The 23986-nt window shown below is 35.9% G+C and overlaps 1 protein-coding gene across 4 annotated transcripts in view; it reads right to left on the reverse strand.

The window, feature by feature from the left end:
• ABCA13 (ATP binding cassette subfamily A member 13) overlaps positions 1–23986 on the reverse strand; it is a 202990-nt gene that overhangs the window by 153186 nt on the left and 25818 nt on the right. For 3 of the 4 annotated variants that reach the window (XM_074899475.1, XM_074899472.1, XM_074899476.1), the window contains exons 10-22: positions 22868–23070; positions 21240–21367; positions 18423–18517; positions 18040–18216; positions 17423–17628; positions 15722–15861; positions 14016–14133; positions 7358–12064; positions 6119–6225; positions 3905–4023; positions 2459–2631; positions 1232–1308; positions 544–665 (exon numbers count right to left, since the gene is read on the reverse strand). In XM_074899475.1, the coding sequence (XP_074755576.1) occupies positions 544–665; positions 1232–1308; positions 2459–2631; positions 3905–4023; positions 6119–6225; positions 7358–12064; positions 14016–14133; positions 15722–15861; positions 17423–17628; positions 18040–18216; positions 18423–18517; positions 21240–21367; positions 22868–23070 (6372 nt within the window). The remainder of the gene's footprint in view (positions 1–543; positions 666–1231; positions 1309–2458; positions 2632–3904; positions 4024–6118; positions 6226–7357; positions 12065–14015; positions 14134–15721; positions 15862–17422; positions 17629–18039; positions 18217–18422; positions 18518–21239; positions 21368–22867; positions 23071–23986) is intronic. The other variant, XM_074899474.1, reaches the window with a different exon arrangement.

Raw genomic sequence — 23986 nt, forward strand, 5'->3', positions numbered from 1 at the left:
CACCCAGAAAACTTAAACAATCCACCCTTTTAGACAATACTCAAGAAACAACACATAAATAAAACAGAGGTAAGGCAAGATACTAGTAAGATAATGTAAGAACAGTGAGGAGCACATGAAGGAATAATAAAAAGTAAAAAAAATAATCAAAACCAAACAAACAAAAAAACCCCAAACGAAAACCAGTCAACTCCATACTGCAAGGATCAGAAACGGGAAGATACAAAACCATTTCTCCAAGAATCCTCACCTTTTCTACAACACCGAGGTAAAGAAGCTCAAATTCCATGTCAGCACAAGGGAGTTAAACACTGCTGAAAGTAATGAAGCAGTGCCATTTTGACCAGAAGACTAGTGCTACTATAAATTAATTTGTTAATGCTTCACATTATTTTTAAGTCCTAAATCTCATAAAATATTCCACATAGAAGTGACAAATGAAAATATAAGATCCCACACAAACCAGGTGGTTTGGTTTGTTTTGGTTGGCACCTCTGGCTACAAGTTAACTTATTAATTTAACACCTCTTTTTGATCTTTTACCTTTGAATGAGAGATGTTGGCTTCCAAGATGGTATTGATAGTTTCTTCAGAAATATTGACAGAGGAACCAATGTCCAGCCTCAACTGAGTAACATTCTGCACACACTCTTTGACTTTCATATCTGGAAGAGAAGAATAGTGCCAACAGTACCAATCTGCTTAATTAAATTGCCCACAACAGCACCAATCTGCTTAATTAAATTGCCCACAGACTGTATCCTGTTCATTAGATTTATTCTGAGGGGTGATAAAGGACACAAAAACTTTGTATCATATAATTAACTTCTATTTCAAATGTATAGATCACTGTCCTGGCAGGTTGCCTCTGCTTCTGCCTCTGTTTGCAAAATCCTGTAAGAGTACAGGTTATCCCAAATCCCTATATTATGAAAGCATCTGAAATTAGTGAAGCAGCCTTTAGTTCTTTAAGATTTTCTTCTTCCACTAACTTAAGTTCCCTCTTCTTTCTAATGAATCCCTTATTGGACAGGCTCTGACAGGGTAAACTGTGCTGTCCTATGCCGACTCAAGCACATGTATGAGCACATGTGCGTTGAAAATATATTGCAGTAAATCAGCAGTCTCCAAAGAAGTAACTGTTTAAAGTTTGAAGAACAATGAAGCAGTTATTGTCCTACAAAATTATGTAACAGTAACTTGTAAAAAAGTGAAGAAAACTGGAACCCACCATTCAAAAGATTAAAATCGCTGAGAAAAGATGCCACTTGATTTTCTGACAACTGTAGCTCCAAATTGTCAACCACCCTGAAATGACAACCTTAGTTTCACAAGTTATCAGAACTAAGTTACTTTGTACTATGTATAAAGAGTAACATGAATAGTGAAACTGCCACAAAATGAGGCCAAAGGATCACATTATGCTCTGTATGCACACAGTGTGCATGCAGTAAGCAACTCTACATTTTCATGATGTATTTATATGGTGCAGGGATCATCATATTTCATGCCTAAATGAGATTGCAAATGTAGTGATCTTCCCATATGACTAAGTGCTCTAGCAAGCATTAGTTTATGAAAAAGCACAGGTCTAACATCTTACTTCCATGTTTCTTATTGAACACACATTTTTAAAAGCTAAAGATAAGAAGCATTACAATTCAGGATTAATAAAGTCTATCTAATTGTAATTTAAGTAATAAAGAGTATACACACATCAGATATTATTTACCATTCAAAAACTGGACATGAGTCCTAGTCCATAAGAGCAGCATCTAAGCTCAAGTTCTCCTATATTATTACTATAATTCACAGACACCATTCAAGCCTGTTATGAAAACAATCCAACAAACTAGTATAGTAACAATTATAACAATGACCACTTCTAACTGACAGCAAGTTTGAAATACTCTGTAAGAGCAGTTTTATTCATTCACTTAAAATCTACTATTTTTCCTCAAGGGAATAGCAAAAATCTGAAATTATTCAGAGTTCAAGCCTGTCAGTTTACAAGCACCATCCTGTGTTTCTCACTGTTTGAACTGCTGAACAGATCTGAATGTTTAATGTTTTACAGAAGATATCCAGCTGCTGAGGGGACAAGGCCATAGCAGCTTTAAATAAAAAATTAAGACATCAAAATTTTGATCTAAGGAGGTCATCGAAAATTGAAAATTTTCTTGGTTGTGATTCAAAGCCTTCTCCTTGTAGAGCAGCAAGATCTGCTGTAAGTGCTCAGCAAAAGTGTAAGGGCTTTCAGAATATCCAGAATTTCACTACATTACTTAAATAATTAGGGCAATGTATCCACTCAGCTTTCAATTAATTTAACAAAACTTAAAGAGACTTTGATAAACAGTATTTCTCCTGCAATTACATAATTTAGAACACAGACATATACACAAAATAACATCTCTAACAAGAACTGTTTGGGGTACCAAGATGTAGAAAGCTTTACATTTGCAAATGTCTCTGTATATTCCCCAACATTAGTTGACATTCACAGTTGTCATTGCTGGTATTCTCCAAGGCTTTCAGGAAGTTCTCCAAAATATTGGAAAGTTTTTGGTTTATGTATGCCATACTCTCACAATCCCCCTTGTTGAAAGAAAGCCACATTCTTTCAATATCCTGCAAAACACAGTGATCCTATGGTTAGCAAATTCATGAGATAATGTTATTGCTTGAAGTAGCAAGTCTTGGCAACTAGACGATGACTATTTTCAAATGAGAATATGGATAAGATAATACTCTTTTATTCACTGTATTTGTAATTGAAACTGGGTGAGGGGTTTTCAAGAACCAACGAATTTTCACAGAAGTGGGTTTTCAAAACAACCAAAAATAGTTTGAACTAACCTATCAAGGAGATTCATCCATTAACAGAAATGCCAACATTTTCATTTGAAATTTCATTTCAAAATTAAATGAACTTTTCTTTTAATTATTTTAGACCATTTTTATCTTTTTCCCAATAAAATGCTCTAAACATCAGCTTCCATTCAGCAAACCAAAATATCTGAATACCCATATCCAAAGTTTTTCTTGAATTATGCGTTGAGTAGTATTCACTTTTATCCTTTCTCCTGAAAAGTTTTAATTTTGCAAGGGATTTTTTTTAATATTCGCAGAAGTAGGTCATAGAATGGCTGTGATGACAGAAATGCATTTGTTCTGCAAAAGTCTACTTTGAGACAGGAATGATGCCTCTGACATCTGTTTACCTTAAAACACTGCTGGTCATATCAGCAAAAGGTCCAGGTAGACAAACTGGCAGAGATATTTCATAAACAAGAGGCAAATTCTATACCAAAAGCATTACTTTCACATTTTGTCTGTACGTGCATTCATGTGTGTGCTATCCAAAGGCTTGCTTCCAATTCTGAATGACTCTCTACATGCCAAATGTTACTCTTTCCTGCTGGTAATTTCATGCACTGTTAAAGAGAAACAGACTGACCCCAACTGGTAACCACAATTGCCATTTTAGCTTGAATGACTCTGGCCAAGAAGTGTATTTGTATCTAGCTTGATCTGTGAAGATTTAAAAGCAGAAATGTACTCTGATTCATTAAATTAGTAGCATCGCAAATTTTAAAGGAATTAAAAATGGGCTGCTGTTTGGTACTGATTGACAATCTAGTTATTTTAGTTATATGAATTCTAGTAATTCTAGTTACATTTACAGCTTTCAAAGCTCACCAATATTTATTTAAGGAATTTCTTCTGGATATCACTATCAAAAGCTGGACCAGAGCTACACCCATACAAACCTCAGCTTTGTATAGCCACTGTAGGGACTCATCATTCAGACAGTAGGAAAAAAAAAGAAGAAATTTCCATTAGTTCTCAAAGTTTAATGTATGTTGAAAAGAACACCTGTAGGTGTGGAAACCAGTCAAACCTGATAATGATCTTGAACCAGAGCGATTCCTTCAACCACAGAGAGGAGTAAGTAATTTGCTAATCCATCTTTACACTTTGTAACAACACAGAAAAGGTTGCCAGTGACAACTGGTTCTTCTGTAAAAGAAGATATCCAGGCTTAATCAATTAAAAAAAATAAAGTACTGTAATCAGATAAAAAGTTAACCAAATAATAAGGGGCAGGAAAGTTTTTTAAAAGCAAATAAAGTCTGATGTGTTAAGGCACTGAGAAATGTTTCTGACTAGATTTAGTTATTTTATCATTGCAGAGGGGAAGAAGGATTAATTTGACTCAATTTTCACCACTCTTCTCCATTCCACTTTTCTGTTCAATAATAAGAACAGCAATACCCGCTACAGAACCAGGGAAGAAAACTTCATTTTTGCTCTTTGTGAGAAAGCAGCATAACTCTGAGAAGCTGTGTACATTAACCACATCTACCTCCTCCTTGGGCGGGCTCCCCTGATCCCGTTATGGAGACATCACGATATTACTAACTCTCCAGTGAGTAGTAACTTTCAAACCCTAGTTGTAAGGGGAGGGAAACAGTATTACATAGACATTTTGCATATCTAGGGATAAAAAATGCATATAGTGAATATTTATCACCTGATCATCCATGAAGTTTCTACTCTAGCTTGCAGCCCCCATTCCTCTGGAAAAAAGCTCCATTCCCCTGCATGTAGTGGGTTTGTACATGGGATAGAAAGGAAGGAATTTGGCTTGACAGTTGAATTCTGGTTTATGGAAGGATCAAGTTCAGGTTTTCCCCCCCCATGAGTTTTTCTTTATGTTTGGTTCATAAGTCGAGAAGGAAGAATAATAAGCAATCACCACTGCCTCTAAAACAAGCAAACCTTAATCTTTCTCACAGAAGCAATACAATGCAACTCAGTAATGCAAATCAACTCAAGAAATTTTCATCCTTTCTCATTAGGTTTTGTAATGTTTTCTACATCCAATGAAACATAGTGAAACATTCTTATGACCAGAGTATTGAAACAAGAATGACAAAAATTTAGTTCCTTAATCTCAGTTCTCACAAGAAATAGACAGTTCTTCAGAGGTCAGAGACAGATCCCAAGTACCTGGCACACATTTTCAGTATCACTTATTCTGAGATCAACATTGCTACTATTTTATTCTTTGGGAACTACATCAATCGCAAGAGAGTGGAGAAGATCATCAGAACTTGGTTGTAATCACATCTTAGATTTTGTTTGGAAATGAAGTTGATACAAGACATTATCAATCTCATCCCTTGCTTTAGAACAACGGGTTAATGCCTCCTAATTAGTCTTTGCAAACAATTTTGGGCAGAGTTAGGGTAAAATATCATGTTTGAAAAGCAAAGGCTTTGGTTTACCCAAAGAAAACAATATGAAAACACATCCTTAGGTCAATACAGAGCCTTTCTTAAAGTGCTCGTCTTGAATATCTATATTCAATGAATAAAACAAGCCTAACACATTAGAATTTGAACAATTTGTTGAGAAGTTATTCAGCTACAGTTAGCCAATCCACTGGCTCAACACAACTAGAAATTGAAGGCAGCACTTCCCTTATACACTTGCCCCATTTTTAATTTCTGTCACTATATGCTGCCTTATGACAAATCTGGGTCATTAAAAAAACCCAACCAACCCACAAAAAAACCCACAAACAAAAGAAACCCAAAAACCCTCCAAACCCCCCCCCCACAAAAAAAAAAAAAAAAAAAAAAAAACAAACAACAAAAAAAACACCACACCCACCTCTGTGATTTGACTCAGTTCACTAGCCTGGCAGAAAAATATTCAGTAAAAAAGACAAAACCCCAATATGTATACAGCCTTCTGCTGGGTTTGTGAGTCAGATCAAAAAAGGAAGAGGTCCTGGTGTGTCAGAGTAAGTCCAGGAGGAAGGAAAAGAGAACATGGCTAAAAATGGGAGAAGAGGAGCTGCAAGTCCTCCTGCTTCCACTGAGATTCTGAATCAACATGATTACTCCAGACAGAAATCATCCCTTTATGCGTTCTGCAACAAAATTTTTCCTGTGCCTCTGTTGGTTTAGTTTCCAGGCATCAGTATGATTGCCTTGCTTGATGTCTTACAAATTAACCTTTTACAAGAGAATGTTCAGAGCAAAGCCTTAACACTATAATATTAGCACATATGGTGACCCACATAGTCACTACTGTGGTAACTAACCTGAAACGATTTTAAGAACATTCAAAATGGTAAACTGCAACTTCTGCAATAGTAGAACACTGGCAGGGTGCAAATGTTTCTGAAGAATCCTGCAGATTTTAGATGCTCTGTAGAAAGATTAATAAGAAAGTGTTATTTTCATAACAAGGGTAGCACAGAAAATTTTCAGCATGTGACTACGTATGGTTGCAACCTTCAGTGCACTGTATAAGGATTTCAGTATTAACAGTTATTACATTTGTCTGAACTATTTCAAAACCAAAAATAATAATTCCACATTTTAAAAAATAAATAAATAAAAAGAGAGAACACCAAGCTTTTCATCAAGGTAGCAAGTCATCAGCTTTCTTAAGACCTTAAGAGTGCTAGAAAGTACCTTAGCAAAATAAGCAAAATCATAACAGCCTCAGAAATACTGGGAGCCCACAGCATATACAGTACTTTGCTGTCAAGTCAGTATGTTGGTAGGATCAGTAGATCCACCAGCAAGACACCCTAGAGCTGTTAGGAGCAACTATCTTGAGCAATCCGTTCAGTGAGAATTAATACAGCAACTCCAGTCTAGCAGTACTTTTATTAGATAAATTATCAGTAAACATTTTCCTGAAGCAGATTTTCCTCTGCTGCTGAATTACATTTGATTTGAGCAATCTTGGCAAAAATTATCTTGGGTTCAAGATTCCTCCAGAAACTGTATTTGTTAAACTGAAAAACTTAACACTATAATCATAGCCCCAAAAGGGTCATCTTGTTTGCATAAGTCATCAGCAATTTTAAGTTGAAGACATTTCAAATACGGTGTATCTACATTTAGATACAGAAAGAAAAAAACAAACAAACAAACAAAAACTAACTACCACAAAACATTAGTCCCAAGTATTCCTTAATATTTATCTCCATAGCCAAAACAACTGTTGTCTACCAATAACTGTGCATTCAGCATTCAGACCTGCAAGGATTTTGAAAGACTAGTACCTTCAAATATTTGGTTCTATAAGAATTCCAAATAAACCACCCCAAATATCAGTACAGGTGACTGCACACATCAACAACCTGGTCCACACAATATAATATGATACCAAATATGGCTGGTCTGAACCAGCTGATACAAAATATTGTTTTACTCAAAGGCACAAATCTGAAATGAAACAATAATTAAAGTTTTAATTGAGTTATTAACAAAAAACCCTTTTGTCATTGTCAGTACACTGTCAAAATGAGTACATAGAAAATACTCACCTCATTTCTGCCATTATATCCTTATGTAAATCCTTTAGTAACAAGGCTATTTTGTTCCTGTCATGTTCTGTGGTAGACTGAAATATTTGCAAGATCTCTTGCATGATCTCCAGAGTTCTGTTTTCGGACTGAGTAGAAACTTCTCTATAATGTGAATTGTCAAAAAATGAATCAAGTAAGTCAACTATCTCACATTTAGTATTATTTGTATGAAGAGCTTCTTCTGTAATGGTAGGATCAGCAATTATATGAAGGAGACAGTTTATCAAAACTGAATTAGCAGTATGAATATTATTTGATTTTTCTCTGCTAAGATGACCATCAACAAACGATATATCAGTGTAATCTTCCTTAGACTTGTTTTGGAATAGCTCCAGAAAGTCAATAATATCTTCAACAACCAGCAGCAAGTCATTTGATGAATTTTCATTAGCCGTAAGGAGAATTAGAGCATGCATTATTTCAGAATAATTTTTATTGTTACACTCGCATAGAAAGTTGGTCACAAGCTCTTGTATGTCTTCAAAATTCCTTAACATAGCATCTATAGATGATGTATTAAACTGCTGTATTAAAACATCAAGATCCATTGAAGACGACTGTCCAGTGGCTAACCTTAGTAATTTAAACTCTTGGTCTATCACTGAAAGTAAGTGTCTAACATTAAAATTCACCAACAAATCTTCTATGCTTGTAACTACAGGAAACCAGAAGTTCTCAAAGTTATCAGATAGATTACTGTTTCCATTTAAAGCTGATAATATCATAAGCATTGAGTATGTCTGGTTTCCAACAGAAGACAGCGTCATTAAAGGCTGAATTACAGAAAGAAAAGAAAGGACAGCTTCTGTATCCAGGAGTCCAGAAATTTCACTGGTCATATTCATAACATTAACGAGAACAGTCTTTATAAGTGATGTTCTTGAATGTCTGTTCCAACTTAGACCACCATAAAGATCATCCAGCTCTTCAAGAATACCTTTGGCCATCTCTATTTCTGCCTCTGGCATACTGCTCAGTGTTTCTATGATTTGTAAAGCCACTTGTCTCTTTGGTGTGGAGGAACAATTAATTGAGTATGTATTATTCACCTGCAGTGGCACAGCATAGAGGGATAGCTCATTCCAAAAATCTATCAGCTCTTTAAGAACTGATCCATTTACATGATGGAGCTCAGAAAACTTCAAAAGAATAGAGCTCCATTCTTTGATCTGATGAAAAAAGCAAGTCAGATTGCGAGCAACATCCATCTGAAATTCTTCCATAGTGCATGAGGAACTGTCCTCCAGAGTGATGAGTTTCAGCTCCTTAATGACTTCAATGACTGCATTGTAACTAAGAGTAGAATTGTTATACACAAATTCACACGGTTTAAAAGTGGGATTGCTCTGAGGTGTTGCTGTTGTAAGAGTCCAGCAGAATGCTGTAGAAAAACAAACTGAGGCCTCTGCAGGTTCATCAGACATATCCATCAGTGTCTCCAGTATCATTAAAAGACTTTCTACTTGATTAGAGAACTCCTCTTCAGTAAACATTGGCATTTTTGCTTCCTGAGTCAGTATGAAAGCATATACTTCATTTAGTGCTTCCGTGATGTTTCCATGAGCTAATCTTTCTGTAAGGCTGATAACATCAAGGAGAAGATGGAACATCTCTTCTACATTGTAGAGTTCATTGTGTTCAATGACTTGTGTTATTTGCCATAAACCAGTCAGGTTCCAATTACATGAACTGTTCTCAAATGCATCCCACCAGTCTGTTAACATTCCTAACTCAGAGTTCTCAATATACAAAGCTTTGATATTTTTAAGGAAATTATCTAGGCTCCTCTGGACTTGTTTGAATTGACTTATCAAGAACTCAACATCCATGTTTCTCGTATTTTGCATCAAGGCTACCATATGCTTTAGAAATTCTTTATCATCTCTTAATGGAAAGCCAGTAAAACTAGAAGATTTGAAAATTTTAAGTGCTCTCCTTACCAGCTCAATATTCAGAGTTGCTGTTTTTATCAGTTTCTGGAGAAATGTTTTGTGTTCACCCTGCAAGTCTGAGTCAAGTTCACTAATAACATATTGAAAGAACTTTAACAAACTGGTATTTTTCTCATGCAAGAAAGGTTCAATCTCAATATCTAAGTGAGAGGAGCTGTTTTCTTGGATTTCAAAAGTTTTATTTTTTAGAAGCGTTTTAATTTCTGCCAGAAGTTCTACTGATGGAAGTGGAACATGGTAAAATGAATTAAGGAACATCCTCAAGGTCTTGTTAAATCCATGGATTGACTGACTAAAATGGGTCTTATTTGATGTATACCATAAGTGCCCCACTAAATCATTGACAACCATTCGTATTTGCCCTCCAGAGTTATTTAAAAGTGTAAATATAAATTCAAGAACACTAATATCATCTTTTACATAAAATTCAGGGAGAATAAATTTTAAAGTTTTTGCTATAAAATTGAAATAAACATTTACACAAATCACATCAGAACCATTTAGGGAACATTCAGGGAGCATCAGATTAAAAATCAAATTAACAAAGTCCATCATATTCACTAGCTTAGCATCTGTCTCAATGTTTCCCAGAGATTTCAGTAGAAATAAGATATGTTTTGCCCTTTCAAGGTGGGAAGGTGACTTGTATTTTTCACTGAGATTACTTAATCCATGTATCCATCTGTTACAATCTTCTGCTTCATCCACTGTACTATAAAAGTTTAGAAAGGAATTAAGGTGAGATGAAAAATTTGTTTGCAAATGGCTTATATCTTTCAGATTATTGTCCAAAATTAGTTTGGTAATATTCTGGAAAATGCTGATACAAACCATATATTTGCCTTGAAGTACACTTTTAAAGACAGCAGTTGTGTCTTTTATCTCGGTGAGAATAATTTCAAGTTCCTTTTGGGAGAGCTTGAGAATAGTAGAAAGGGAATTACCAACAGAAAACACACCAGCACCCCTATCTTCTCTCTCAGAACCTCCTGAGATGAAAGTATCAAGCCAAGAATTCAAAAACTCTCCATTAACAACCTTCAGTATAGATTTCTGCAATTCAGTTATCATGATTCCCATTGTTTCTAAAACACTTTCTAAACTGTTACTTTTAAGCGAATTTGTGATGTCAGCTGAATCAAATACAAGTTGAAGATTAGCAAGAAAAGTTTCAAAATCTTTCCAGTCATTTAAATCACCACCTCCTTCAAATATGATTTTTAATAAATTCAATGCTGCTGTTGTAGTTTCAATAATAACTGTAGCTGTATTATTGCACAGTTCATCATGAGTTGCATTTAAAAGACTTTCAGAGAGATCTGTCAAATCATTTCTTACATAGACAAAGTAGGTTGAATTTAAGTTTAAGACTTTGGATACTTCCTCAAAAATCTCTGTCCAGGTTTGAAGCCATGTAAAAGTGCAGTGCAAGGCAGAAGACACACTTAGCTGATCTCCCAAGTTTGTTATATTAGACAGAACACTGTCTAATGGAATCAGAAATAAATCGTAAACTTCTGCTGAATGATCTACAGAAGTAGTATTTGATAGATAAAAATCAGTGCACCCATTATTTACCAGGCACTCTGGGGATATATCAAGAAACTGTTCCAAATAACAAGAAGCAGCTGTTTGGATCTCTTCATCTATAAGCAAAGTTTTAAGGCTGCTCAGAGTGCTATAGACAACTTGCATCTCTTTTTTTCCTTTCTGTGCAAGAGATTGGGCCTGAAATTCTGTGTAGTTGTAAATGGTTAGTAACTTTTCACAGAGAGACTTGCTGGTGAAGTTCCAGAGAAGATCAAAAGTTTCAGACAGAAAATCAAAAACTCCATCCCTATCTTGGAAACCATGCCATACTTGAAAAGACAAAATATCTTTTGAAATCTCATAAAGAAATGTGAACAGAGTGCTATTGTTCTCAATATTTAAGACTAGATTATCATTCTGATACAGAGAGAAAAGTATTGGAACAAGTGAGGCCTCACTAGAACTGTTTAATTTTTTTATGTTTTTGAAGAAATCATGCATAATTTCTCCTAATTCTTGTACTTTATATATAAAAGTTGCATTGGATAGTAATAAAGAGGAGGCATTACTCGCTCCATGGATTGTGCTGAAAGACACATTGATGTGATCATCAGTCAATGATCTGACCTCATAGAGATTCCTGAGGAAGTTTTCACTTAAGTGTTTTATACTGTTCAAAGCAGCGATATTTAACTCTACCCTATCAGTCAGGATATTTTGAAGCAATAGCATACTTCTATTATGCATTTTATTTTCTGTGATGGAAAATATAATTCTAGATAAGGTCTCCAATACCTCCTCCTCTTCCACTTGACTCAAATCAGAGAGCCTAGAATCAAGTTCATACAACACAATTTTCACTATATGCCAGAAAATATCTCTCTTCTCTTTTGTCCTGAATCTCTGAAGAGTCAAAAAATTTTTTCTTAGCTCATTATGGAGTTCAGAAACTGCAAATGAGAAACTGGTGGCAGATTCCTTCTCCTCAGCAAAATTATTCATCCATATAATTGTTTTATTCAAGACATTTTCAATTAGAGACGGGTTTGAAGAAGCTGAGAAATCAAGCATTGCAATTTCTTCTATGACTTCTACAAGATAAAGAAGATTATCCACTTCCTTTCCACCAGAAATCCTTAAGTTTCCTTCTCTCTTCAAAAACTCTTTGAAGGATGTCAAAATTCTGAAAGATTAAGCATGAGTTTTGTCTTGTTAGTTACCTAGCAGACAGTCAAGAATTGGTTAAATATATATTTTATAATTTTAGAATACAGTTTTATTTACTTAACTCAAAGAAATTTCAAATATCACTTAAATTGCTATCACTTAAACAGCTATCACAAATTAATCACCACAAAACCCAAAATAGCACAAAATGACAATCATTTTGGTTTTCAAAAATGTGTCAAAACTCACTGAAAAAATATCACAGCCACATTCAAATCAAAACAGCTCGGTTAAAGAGTGCATTTATTAGCAATTATAATCAAACTTGTAAGCCACAAAGAGTCAAACACCTTTAATTTACGTATGTCACATTTTCAGCTGCTGAAAAGAGCAAAGCTTTTATGCTCCACCAACTAATTATTTTATATAAAGGAACTTATCAATAAAATCAATCAAAACCTCTAATTTTCTATGAATTCTGAAAAGAAATTTTTGTTTTAGCATACTTATTGAAAGCCAAAAATTCCAGCTGACTGACTGATAGCTGAACAGAGCAATTTTATTATCTAGAAAAAAAAGACACCACACTATGAAATCAGTGAAAATTGGAATGCTCTAATTGGTGTTTCCTTTGTGTCAATACTATTTATCAATAGAAAAAAATCTTTACTAACTCTGTAAGACTGGTCAAGAATGAGGTTCATGGAAAAAGGAGCATTCCAGTGCAAAGGTCTCAAGCTGAAAATACCTTCTCCTTAAATGTTTTCTTTTAATAGCTAAAATGCAGAACACCAAAGACCATTAAAAAAGTTTGTGAGGGAATTTCTGTGTCAATTACTGGAATGGCTTCTATAGAAGAGAAACCAAGATGTCGAACAGTGGAAAAAAAAATCCCTATGTAGAAACTCTTTCCTAGACTTATTCAAGTCAAAGAAATACCTCTGCATGTTTAGCAAAGAAAACCCAAACACATCAGGCAATTTTGTTAGTACTACTCTGCAGAGAAAATAGTGCATGCTCTAGAAACAGTATATAAGACCAAATCCAAATCTTTGCCCTAGCAAATGTGTCTGCATTGATCTTTATAACAAAGTTGGGAAAGAACACAAAAGAAAAGTGATTGAACATTCAAGACAGCAATTTGCATTCTACTCTTTAGTTTCCATTTTGTTTTTATTGTAGATGTCAAGAATATCTCAGATTTTGAGATTCCAAACTAGGAGTTCAATGCTTCTAGATCGCCCTTTAATCACCTCCTAAAGTCCCTGTCAGTTGTGCTTGAAGTGAAAGCATGACACGACCTGTCTAACAGTGGAAGAAATACTCAAATTGTGCCATTTAAACTTTTATTCTTCATCTCTTTCGCTGCATTGATAGTGGTTATTTCCATTTGATAAATTAAACAAAAGATTGATTTAGCAAACAGCTAAATAACAGTATAATGAAAAATAAAGTTCAAAATCCAGAAATATAATTTAGAAAGTAATCTATTAACAGCTCTGATCACCAGCATAGCATGGTAAATAGTTAATAGCACTTAATAGCAGAGACAGCACTCAACAATTACGACAAAGTTGTTCCGTGAGGGATGTTTTTCTTTTTTTGAACAGTGCTAATTAAACGGCTTGTTTTACTGTTCATCTAGACATTAGCAGGACTATAATGCAAGTAACTAGACCTTGCAATAATAAATTGGAACCCTCAAGTGTTCACCACTTTGGTTACTACTGATAACACAACAGAGATGGAGATGTCTTGTTTTAATACTTTTTAAATTACAGCCTCAAAGATGTAACTTTCTTTGCAGGATTTTTTTTTTCCCAATAATACTGAAAAACACCAGTAATTCTGTGAAAATAGGCAGAGTAATTATGTTCAAGAACTACAAAAGTCCGAAGTGGAGGTGGATTAAAGGATTTCTGGAAAACAATTAAACAAAGAAATTACATTGACTAGTTCAACCTTACCGTGCCCAGGAAATAAATGAGGAATAATCTGGTAAATCTTGCAAAAATTCTAAATAATGACCCAAGATGGTCTCCAAACTGAGCTTTTGTCTAGAACATAGAGATGCTTCTAGTCCATCTGCAGAGAAAATAAAAATTCCAACATCAAGAGACAGATCAAAGTTTTTATGAACATATATATGAACAACTTGATCAACTCCCCTTGAAGCAATCTGAATAAAGCCTGCCAAATTTAGTAGGACCTGAACGTGTGCAGAAAGAGAAATACATTACATACATTTTAAAAGTAGTAAATATGCAATTTTTACTGAAGTGTTTGGCATTAATTCTACTGAATGATTTAACAGAATGTGGAATCAATAAACATCAGCTCTACCTAAGGCACACCTGTATTTTCCTTACAGAATTCCTTACAGAAAAATTCAAATACAGTTCCTTAGAGAAAAAAAAAAAAAAGGAAAAACAGAAGATGTCTTTTGAATTATACATAAACTGCAGAACTAGTTCAAATTAGTTTTATTATACCAGAGCACACTTGGTGCTGTACTCAGCACAGATATGAACTTTAATATTTCTTTTTCCTTGGAATTTCAGTAAAAAGAATGCAGTTCTGTGAAATTAACTATTACTGCCCAGATAACTGAAATATCTGGAACTGTAACAGATTACAAAACTTGTACAATCAATTGATAGTTGAACAGTTCATTTTAGTAACACAGTTCTTGGATTAAAAAATACTGCTTATTTTTCCATACATTCCATAGCTGCCTCCTTACTGCTGAGGTATTCAGCACATTTCTGATTAGCTCTACAAAGAGCGGGGGGGGGGGGGGGGGGGGGGGGAAGCGCGTATTCAGAATAAAACAGATCTTTAGCAAGAAAAAAAATCTTTCACAAAGCCCAAGAACTAGCTTGAAAAAAAAATCCATCATTAATTTAAACCCTTCAGAAGCTGGAAATATAAGTCATCAAAAAATGGAAGAATTGGGAGCATAGTGAGAATTAAAGGAAGCAAACAGGTGATAGTGGGTGAGGTAATTTTTTAGAGCTGTATGGATGAGCCACATTGTGCTCTACTTCATAGCTCCACTAAAATGTTAAGAAAAGTAACACAAATATTTAAACTGAAAGAATTTTGAAATGGAAGATCTCTGATTTCTCAGCATAAATTGCAAATATTTCAAAGTTTTCCCCGTTAACTAAAAACTAGTATATTCCATAAAAATTAACAGCAGATGGGTCAGGACATCTGGAATATAACAGGACAACTGGGATGAAGGAAATCAAGCATGAAGTCCTTTCCTAATATGAAACAAGTCTAGAAATAGTAGAGACTGGGTGACCAGCTAGTCTGGTCTCTCATTTATATCCCGAACTTAAGAAGCCTTCCTGAAAGAACACTCTTGCACAAGTAGAGACCCCAATCAGATACAACCAGTTGGAATTTTCCCAATAGAAACGGATGATCCAAAAATTTTCCAGATGGCACTAAAATCATAGTTTTTTACCAGAGTCAATGTCTGGATATTTTAAGTTTTCCTTGTTAATGATTCAATCAGCTGGTGAATTGTAAGGTTGATGGAAACACAGACAGAAACAGGCTCACAAATGTAAAAAATCATGTTTTTCCTTTCTGAGGAATACCATGCTCTAAGACAGGGAATCACCAGAATAAGGCCTGTGCTGTGCAGTAGCTCTTTCCTCACCTGCCTGACCTCCTGTGGAGCCTGCTTCCTCATTCAGGTATTGAGCTACCTTGCACATCCAACTGGCAAAAGCTGTTAAATCCTTCCAGTATGAGTCTCCCTCAGAAACAAACAAAATTTCTTCAAGTGTATTATTAATTCTGAAATGACACGGAAAACAAGGCTACCATGATTAGAACAGTGATTTCTTTCAAATTACCTTGTGAACACATGTTGTTTTCCTGTAAATCTCCAGCTAAATTCTATTACTACTTTATGCATACAGACATGCTATTGACTTAGGGAAGAACTGAGGCAGGCAGGCTAATAGCAGAATCCTTTAGCTGTTACATCACTCTAAGCACAACTAGGACTTTACCACGCAGGTTTGTGAGCAGAAAAAAAAAAAAAAAAAATATCTAAAAAGCCTTTTAAGAAACTCGCAACAAAATGCTCTGGTTCAAAAAGTAGCATTTTGAAATTGAAAACAACTATCAAGAAATTATTCCTCTTGTCCTGAAATACACCTTTGCATTAAAAAAGCATTGCTTTGTCCCTGAAAAACAAACAAAAAGCAACAAAACACCTCACATAAAAATAGCACTGAGCTTTTCTTGCTCTTCAATGTTACTTAAACACAAGCCTCTATTTCCAGAGGCTTTTTTAGCTTATCTGTGTTTTTGATACTCAAAAAAGGAATGTAAAACTAGTCCTCCTGGTGACTTCATAGTCATTTAGAAACATGGGGGGAGAAAAGGCAATCGACCATTGACCACCAGCAAGAGGGACAGGAAAAATGACATCAACTTGCTAACATCTAAGGTGTTATTAGTATCTGTGGATTTAATCCCTACTGCCAATGCAGTTTGTGAAATTTCTAACAGATTCTTGAATGCTAGTAGTTTTACTGCTTTAATAGCAAACTCTTCAGCCAAGTTTCTCACGCACATAAGTAATGTAGATATCTGTCTTCTATGCAGGTCCAAGTTTGTGACCTAGAACATCTGTCCAGTATAAATGCAACTTCACATTAAACTCATTATGCTCATACTTTACATTGCCAAGCATGAATAATAAAATCATATCCTATTCTAAAGTGCTTTATCAATATAGGGATTTGTCTCTACTGTACTGTGATTTAACACCATTAAAGCTTAAAATAGTAGAATTACTGAGTCATTTCAAATTATAATCAACTTAATAAAAATAATAATGGATTTTCTGCCAAAACAGAGGAACAGCGACCACTTGACGTGTTCAGAAAGCAACTCAAGGATGCAATACCCCTCCCAGTGCACTTTCTAACTGCCCTTTTTTAAATGTTTTCCTGCATCTCCCAGGAGTCTTTCAGATCCAAGTTTCCGAGCATTTTGAGCAGCCCAGCATCAGAGAGGTATGTACCAGGAAGCAGGCTGAGAAGTAGCAGAAAAGGCTTGGATGCAAGAAGATAAAAAAGGAGATTAGGCTTTTAGAATCCTAGATACCTCCTTATCCTCAGCCTATTTCCATGTCTATCCCCATCCTTAAATATTAATACTACTAAAAAAAATAATCCACTACCTTTTTGTTTGTGCCTATAAAAAGTTGTCAACACTGGGTTGTAATCAAGAGTAGAAAGCAGGAGCTTAACTTTTTATCTATTCAGTTACTGCTTATAATATAATACTTCAAGTTAGTACCAGTCAGGACCTTTATGCATTAAAAGGTATACAAGATACATACAGTGAAAAGAGCAGCTGTTCCTGACAAGAGATGATATGGACATCCTCCTCAGATGGTGCCTCTGTGCTCAGTAGTTGATTAATTTCACAGTAATAAGCATAATTTTTGGTTAGCTGCTCTTCTATTTCTTGCCATCCCAAATAATCATCCAATACTGAATCTGGCAGTCTTTCTTGTCCCTGAGTTACTTTCTGCAGAAGCAGAACCTTTCACAGTAAAGAAAGCAATATTTTAAACCAGTAAAAGGGAAACTCACCTGAGACTTTGGCCCTGCTTCTTAGATTTGTAATATTAATGATACTGAAATTCAACATAAAATGGATTACATGAGCAGTCTTTCAAATCTTCTCAATATTTTCTAGAATCCACATCTACTTAACATGTCTAAAATGTCACATTCACTCAAGAGACTCCATAAGACCACTTGTGCCCCCTTGTGCCTTGCCCCCAAGCACATTTTAAACTGTTTAAATAATCAGTTACCCATCCACTTCTTAATAGCAAACACTAAGTAGTAAGCTGGAAAGCCGGGGGGGGGGGGGGGGGGGGGGGGGGGGGGGGGGGGAGGGGTTGGTGCAGGAGGAACAACAAACAAACCAACCCCCAGAAATACTTACAGATTCCTTTAGCGACTGGACCTGGTTATTTAGCTTGAAGGTCACCTCTGAGCTATTTCCAGGACACGCATATATTGCTAAAATGTCAATGTCAACTGAGCCTTGTGGAAGTCTCAGGGTGTCCTCAAACACTGTGAGCACATCATTGCATATATAGGAAGCATTGCTCATCAATATCTAAAATTTAATTAATATACTGTCACTTTAAAAATTAACTCAGGGTGAAGGAACAGATTTAATTCACACAATGATAAGTCAAAAGACAAAAATGTACAAATGAAGTTGGAAAAAAATTCTGCTGAATAAAAAATACCTTTTATCCCCCAAAATAAGCCTCTGCAGCTTTATGCAAATTAATATACAATTATTAAATAACAACATACCTTTTTTAGCTCCCCAAAGAGCTTTCTGATGTCTAGATAAATGAAGCCATCTCTTTGGGCAAAGGGAATCAGTTTTTCCAGGCTACGTAAAGCTTCTGTAAGACATTTCCCCAAACACCCCACAAAGAAAATACTTATCTTACAGGAATCAAGAGTAATCAGGAGTAAATCAGGAACAGTACAGTAGGAAACATCCTTCTGGGAAGCAAACTGTGCATGATATGGTTTAAAAATATAGCAGTTACAGAGGCCGAAAGGTTCTACTTTGATTTAGATGACATCCCTGCCCAAAGCACTCTATGATTTTGCACAGAATGTGTACACAGTTGCACTCTGCAATTCTGAGGAGCAAAGACTGCTCCCCTACTGCACCACCGCTGAAAGAGGCTTGTCAAGACAAGGCAGAAAGAAGAGACCAGTTTTCTTACACCAGTAAAAGCATGACCCTATTGCCTTTCATACTTTATATCAGAGTAGCTCCAATGACTTCAGTGAGCTTTCATGATTTTCAGGAAAGGAAAATGAGATCCCATGTGGGCTTCTAGCTATGAATGCTGAAAATAAACTTGGGCTCTTTCCACGTGTAATTGTTGATTTAGCCAGCAATTCTTCTGAACTATGGAAAGATGGCCTAATTCCTTAAACTCCAAAGCAAAACTAATCTTGCCCTTCTCAATTAAACTACAGCTACAGAAATGTTACCAGGTCGTATTAGGGAGTTGCCAAATCCAGTAACCCTGCAGAGGTGAGACTGCCATAGCTCCATGCCCTTAGGTCCACTCACCAACAAGACTGGGCAGGTCGACATACAAGGCACATACACAGAAAATGCACATGGCTGGCCATACAGGTCACACACACAGCACTGGCAAACACACAGACAGCACCTATGGTATCATCCTGTTCACCTTTCTGTTTGGTCAGGATGAAGGTCTGTCAGAGGGAATACATATCTATATATATATATGCACACATGCAGTCTGGTTCCCCTCTAGCAGCTGGGCTCAGACACCCAGTCTGCCCAGCAGCTGCCCCTGGATACCAGTCTCCCACCCCAGTTGGTGGCACCTGGGCATACGAGCCCTCAAGGCTTCAGTCCTGCTCCAGCTTCTGGTACAGATGTGCTTGGTCACACACAGAGTGGATCACTGCAATAACTCAGTCCATCTAGCAGCTGTCCTGGTCCCTCAGCTCCCCCCAACTGACACACATGGAAAGTACACAAACAAGTCTCAGTCAATCCCAGGACATATTAAATGTCCTAGAAGTGTGCCTTCGGAAAACTATGGTGAAAGAGTACTTGTTTTCTCATGAGATCCGCTCCCGGCTATGCACTCAGTCCTTGTTCATTTTTAGAGGCTAAAACAGATTTTGGAGTTCAGTTTAGTTAGCTGATACAGCTAAAGGGTATGTTGGACTATATAATTTTTTGTGTTTATCAGAAAGAGAACTGCTCACTAAATTCCCAGAGTAATCAGCTATAAAGGAATTAAAGGCAAGAAGCATACATGTACCATACCACATAACCCAAAGAAAGTGGACTTCACTGGTGCTCTAGTGACCTGCACAACTTTACTGCTAATAATGATGCACAATACAATACACAAAACTTCTGTCAGAGTTTGTGTTCATTTCCAACAGTTATCTTCAAACAAGAGTTTTTTATTTGTAATCTGAAGACATCTGAGCTAGAAATCAAGGACAAAATTGCACAATTTCAGTGGAATCTCAGACAAAATTTGTACTTTTAATATATTGTTTATTCTTTACTGTAAAGTCATATGCAAATATCAAGCAATTGAAGACTATCAATGTCTCCAAAAGAACCAAAGAGGTTTTGACATACCTAACTACAAGTGAGTAATACAAGCACTCTTCCCATATATACCCACTTTATAGTATTGCAGGTGTTGACTAAAAGGTGTGACAGAAAGACATCTTGTCCTTTTTTTTTTTTTTTTTTTCTTTTAAATCCAGATCAGTGTGGACCTTATGATTATATTGCTGGACAACTCCTGGGTATCATGGCACTGAGTATCACACAATCTGAGTCCTAGTACACCTTACAATAATGTATGCAAGAAATGTATACCAAACCTGAAAGTCATAATTACTGAACAGACATATTTACAAGAACTTCATAGGAGCTAGTTCCAGATCCCCAACTTCTTATAAAATAAATCTCTACTTTCCCTGAGTTCTTCAATACTGCCCCCTCTCTTCTGGGAATGGGAAGGTCATCTTCCACTTCCTTCACCGTCAACCTAGATTGGTTGCATAAAGCATAGCCCCAGAGAAAGAAGCACCCTGCCTCTGTACATCACAGCCCTCAATCAAATCCTTAAAGAAATCAGAAAACCTATATGTCTAACTCAGTGTTTTGCTTCACTTGAAAACCCAGAAAATTCACCACCCAGAAAATTCAAGCTGCATCTTAATCTAAACCCAAGACTTCTCGCTCACCATACATGACTGATGGTGTTAGAAACCTCTCAGTAAAAATTAAAATTATCACTGTCTAAGGAGGCTCTTTTTCCTCAGTTAGACCTTTAAACAACAGCCACAGCAGCATACATCATATAAGATGCCTAAGGAAATTGTTTATTCCTCATATGAAGTGAAAATGTGTATTATGTTGTGTTCTGTTATCACTAAGGAAAACAAGGATTTAGAAATTCAAAAGCTGCTGTAAATATCTATGTGTGACATGTATTACAGAGCTCAAATGCCTTCCTAGAGGGAATGTTGTCCATTTCCCATGTTATTCTGTGACAGTCATTTAAGTGCTATTAACAAGTAACCACCATGCAGCTTTACCTTCGGTGAAGTATAAATACTGTGCTATTACATTCCTTATGGCTCCATCTACCAGAAGCAATCTCTCCATAACAGGCCACTGAGGTACATCCTGAAGTACAGACTGCATTCTCTCCAGATGCAGGATTCTGCAATCAAAAGAGGTAAAGCATAGAAACACTGTGTACTACAAACAAAAAGTTGCTCGAAAATGATGGGATTTTTTTGTTGTGCAGGCACTATATCATCTACTTTGTATTTTCTTACAGCAGCATAGTAGTTTCCTCTTATTAAAAAAAAGAGCCAAATTAAAAAACGTACAACTAAATTATGGAACAATTTGACTGCAGTCTCTCACTTAACTAGATAAAGAATTGTATCTTTCAGATTTATCCTCAGATGTTGATTTGTATAGTATGGATCATATCTCCTCCAATTAGGGAGTTTTTGATTTAAACAAGTAGAGCTATTACAAGCAATGCCAAATTAAAGCCAACATTATAACTCCCAGAAGCAATGCAAGTCATCCAATGTGATTAGAAGTATCAGTTCCTGTGCTCTGCCACAGACTTTTCATGAGGCTCTGCTTACTTGACAAACAATCTGCAACTTTTAAGTCCTGTGTAGAAAATTCCAGATTTTTATAAGAAGTCTTTTTAAAAAAATAAGTAAATAAATAGGGAAACGGAGCTCCTAAACCACTTTATTTTTCATAAATCACCCAGAACAATTGTCTTGATATTGTTTTAAAAGTATGCTGTGAATGAGAATACCTGAAATTAAAGCACAGTCAATCTTTACAAGATTGTAGTTGAACTTGTCCTGAAATGGGAATTGAAGGCATTTCCAAATTTTCAACAAACAAAATAGATTTCTACTGGATTAGTGACCAACTGCTAAAAGAATACTGTACAGGAATATTTGGACTACTTCAACAGAACAGTTCATTCTGAAGAAGCACAGAACTTATAGCTGTATCTTCATATAAACTGCTTACATTTGCATTAAGTGATAAGTCAAATGGGGAACTTGAAGCTCCAACAAAAGTTCAAAACATTAAGATAAATCTTAGTCTTAGAGTGCCTAGATAACACTGAAAACTACATATATACAAACACATAGAATTACACTGTATTTCTGTTCTCCATAGTAGGCTTCTGTTCCAACATCTCCTGCACAAACTAATATGTGACTCCTACAACAAAAATCCAAGATTTCAGATGCACTGGACTTGCTGCAAATGAATGAATTGATGCTATAGTATGCATGCATGAGATACATTACTGAATCTCAGCAACCATTGGTGGGAATTAGACTTTGTTTGCAGAAAAAGATAAAAAAAATCAGGTCCTTATTCAAAATGCTTAATTATACACAGCTGCCGATTTCTATGAGTCCTGATCATGTATTTGAGTTCCCTGCTGAACCTGTAAGCAGCTATACTCCAAATCAGAGATTTAATTTCTTTCTCAGAATGTGTATGCATCAGCACAATTATTTGACTGTATATGAGGCTCTGAATTACAGAATAGAAAATAAAAACATAAAACAGACAAAAATTAGAAATCAATGAAATGTAATGTGAAAATAAATATTCAAGTTAATCTGAACTTTATAAGACAAGTTGCAGAAAGATGAGTGTAACTTACAGGTCATGAGATGCAGTATGTCCTTCTGAAAAGTAGGTATCTGATTTCTCACTCCACTGCTGGATCAGGGTATTTATCTCTGAAAAAACTTCCCTGACTTCCCTGTCATCTAGAAACTGAGACATTAAATCAGCTATGATTCTTTCAGGTTCCAAAAGGAGTTTCTGAGAGAGCCCACTGCTGCTGAACCATTGCTCAAATACCTAGCAGATTGAATGCAAAACAAAACACACTTTGTTATAGAAATCGGAGCTTTCTTATTTAGCCAATACACAATTTGCATATGTTAAAAAAAAAAATCACAGAACAGAAAAACACAACAAAGAATTAGCAGTGATAGTCAAATTTCTCCCTAAAAACGTGTCTACACTCTGAAATGACTGGTCTCACAACGGTTGATTTTCAGTATAGTTTGGACTGACCTGCAAGTTGGCAATATAATGTGCCACAGAAAACTAACATCCTATATTGTGCTGACCTTGCCCAAAGGCCCAGGAATGGCAAAAAGGTGGCCCAAGACTGAAACCAACCAAAACCAAACCTTCACAGTGAATTACTCTGACTTGCTTTCCTTTACAGGGGTTCTACCTACACTACCAACATGATGGAAGGCAGCAGCCTCAACATTTTTGCTGTCCCATTACACAAAGATGTGGAGAAGGAGCCTGTATGCTCCGATTGTGTAGCCTAGGATAAGGCATACCAAGGCCTGGCCAAGCCTACTGACTGCTCTGCTCTTCCCTACCATTACATTTTTTTAATGTCAAGTGGTTATAACAGATCTTTAGTATAAGAGATGTCCTGTTCACCAGGGGAATTCCCAGTGGCCAGCAGTTTACAATACTTCAAGTTGTCATGATAAGGATGTCAGCTCTTGTGAAGAGTTTTAAAAACAAAGGCTGAAATTATTACTGGATTTTCCTACAGCTACAATAGGAATTAGTGCATTAGTTTTGGCAATCACATTAAATTCTTACCTTGAGTCATCATACACTAGTAAAACCTTTACCAAGAGTGAAATCAAAGGTTACATTATTGAGGAAATACATAGTAAACTTCACATGTCTTCTTTAGATGATATTGCAAACAACTCCAGAGCAGCTTGATACACAGCTGATA

The sequence above is a fragment of the Athene noctua genome, chromosome 2 (assembly GCF_965140245.1).
Source record: "Athene noctua chromosome 2, bAthNoc1.hap1.1, whole genome shotgun sequence".
Lineage (NCBI taxonomy): Eukaryota > Metazoa > Chordata > Aves > Strigiformes > Strigidae > Athene > Athene noctua.